General features: G+C 55.3%; 1 protein-coding gene across 1 annotated transcript; it reads right to left on the bottom strand.

Annotated features, from left to right (window-relative positions):
• Positions 1-625: 625 nt before the first annotated feature.
• On the bottom strand, positions 626-1,516 carry LOC122378770 (carbonic anhydrase 2-like). Its single transcript, XM_043360237.1, has one exon. The coding sequence runs from the start codon at positions 1,514-1,516 to the stop codon at positions 626-628; it is 891 nt and encodes a 296-aa protein (XP_043216172.1).
• Between the last annotated feature and the right edge of the window lie 891 nt (positions 1,517-2,407).

The raw sequence follows: 2,407 nt of genomic DNA, 5'->3' as shown, positions 1-2,407 counted from the left end.
TTTTAGCGTGTTGACTTTTAGGCGTGTTGACTTTTAGCGTCTTGACTTTTTGCGTGTTGACTTTATGCGTGTTGACTTTTAGCGTGTTGACTTTTAGCGCGTTGACTTTTTGACATGTCGGCTTTTTGTCTCTTTGACTTCTTGTCTTTTGACTTCTTGCGTGTTGACTTTTAGCTTGTTGACTTCTGGCGTGTTGACTTTTTGGCAGGTTGACTTTTTGTTCATTTGACATTTTGTCCTTTGACTTCTTGCGATGTTGACTTTCTGTCTGTTGACTTAATGTCCTTTGACTTTTTATCCGTTTACTTTTAACGTTTTGACTTTTCATCCGGGAATCGTCTGCTGCCCGTCGGCTCCTCCGCGCCGCCGCTGGAGCCCCTGGAATGCGTGACCCCCTCCTCTGCGCCCGCATCGCCGCTGAGATTTCAAAACGTATCATTCCCCTATCGACGTTGATCTGCGGCCAATGTGTGTTTGTATATGCATATACATGAGCCAGATCCGATTGCGTTAAGCTGAAATAAATTCAAATTATATGACTCAAAAAATTTATATCATCTCAAATTCAAAAATCAAAACGTGTTATATTTACCAGTAAATTGGCAATTAAACATTCATATAGTTGTTATAGTTCGTGATACCTGTAGATGGTGCGGTTACCAAGTGCTTGCAGGAATCTCCAGTTATTCTGCAAAGTGTTGGTGCCAGTCACATCAGAGAACAGACTGGTGCGCAAATCTTGCAGGAACGTGGCCTCCACCGAGACGGGCTGGTCATGCACGATCCACGTGACCACCGGGCTGCAGGGCGGCGTCGTCAGGCTGCCCTGGTAGCTGAAGAAGCTCTTGAGCGCGGTTCGCAACACTTTTCTCAGCGGGCGCAGATCGACTTGCCTGGTGACGGAGCTGCCCAGCTGCGACAGCTGCGGCAGGTCGCCGTCCAGACCCAGCGTCGGCAGGGACAGGCACAGCGCCGGGTCGGGCCGCAGCAGCAGCCCCACCACGGCCAGGCCGTCGGCGTGCGCCAGCGCCGCCGACACGTTGCCGTACTGCTGGTTGAAGAAGACAAAGTGCGCCTCGGCCTGCTCGAAGGTGCCGTTCATCTTGTGCTCGGAGCCGCGGCCGCCGGCCGGGTCGTTCCAGTGCAGGTGCAGGTTGTCCAGGATGTACCGGCCGTTGAGGGGAGTCGAACTGTTGCTCTCCAGCTGGAAGGCCGGGTCACCGAACTTGTCCTTCAGCGTCACCTTGAGCGTGCGGCCCGTGTTGGAGGCGGTCAGCGAGCCGTCTTTGAGGCCGGACTGGACAGACAGCAGCTGCGGCAGGTTGTCGTCATCGGTGGAGGACTGCACGGCCGGCTGCAGCGTTATGGGCGTCTGGTCGCCGACGCCGCCGCACTGCGGGAACTCCTGGCTCCAGGAGCCCTGGTCCGAGTAGTTCCACGAGGGCTCCATGGGCGCCGGCCGCACGAGGCCCGGCAGCAGCGCCGCCAACAGGCACAGGATCAGAGGGGACGACATGGCGCGGCCGGACGGCAGACCACCCACCGGCGATCTCGGGGGACACAGGCGCACAGAGAGGGGAGCTGGCGCGGCCCGGTGCACAGGACAGGACAGGTCGGCTTTTATAGCTCATAGGGCTAGTCAGATCTGACATTTTCAGACCAGCCCACCACTTCCTGTCAACTACACGGCCGAATTTCGAGTAAAGTCCGGCAGCTGTCAGTACACAGCAAAAACAGGCATATTGCATATATGTTACAGGCAGTATGAGAACTCAGTCCGTTTGCAAACGGCCTGGCCCGATTCAGGCCGTTTCAAAACGGCCTGGACAGCCCAGCCAGTATAGGCAAACGGGCTGAAAAGTCAAGCCGTTTGAAAACGGTCTGAAATTACCAGGGTTGGATAATTGTGCCGAGTTGGGGTAGCACGAGCCTTCCCAATTCCACGCCGCCTGCGCCGGCTTGGCTTAGGAGCCGCACTAGATGGCCGAGGTCAAGGTCACCGCCAGCGGCGTCACCACGGTTTCAGAACTTCTAGGGACACTTTTCCAGGGCGTTGCCACAAACCTTTGCTTGAGTCTGGTCGCCAATGCCCACTTACCCTCCAATCTGCGTTCCTTGTTGGACTTCGGCCACTGCCTAATTTAAAAACGAGGGAGAATAATTAATATCTAGTTGGAAAAAAACGAAGAAGTTACGCGGTAGTATGTAGGCATACTCTTCGATCAGGAAACGCGTGCCCACATCCTTCTGCCTATGCAAACCTGGCGTTGGACCCCAGAGGCCAGCAGAGGGCCCTCAGAGCCCAAGATGGCCCCCCAGAGGCCAATGCAGGCCATACAAGGTCCGGCATCGGATCTTCCGAATCCAGTGCGGGGCCCTCAGGGACACGTAAAGGTTAGTCTTGGTA

This window comes from Amphibalanus amphitrite, unplaced genomic scaffold (genome assembly GCF_019059575.1).
Source record: "Amphibalanus amphitrite isolate SeventyFive unplaced genomic scaffold, NRLGWU_Aamphi_draft 000065F_arrow, whole genome shotgun sequence".
NCBI classification, from domain to species: domain Eukaryota; kingdom Metazoa; phylum Arthropoda; class Thecostraca; order Balanomorpha; family Balanidae; genus Amphibalanus; species Amphibalanus amphitrite.
The sequence above is the reverse complement of the archived record's forward strand: the minus strand, read 5'-3'. Positions and strand labels throughout refer to the sequence as shown.

Excerpts from the sequence above, each read along its gene's own strand:
- LOC122378770 (XM_043360237.1), bottom strand. The coding sequence starts at position 1,516 with ATGTCGTCCCCTCTGATCCTGTGCCTGTTGGCGGCGCTGCTGCCGGGC.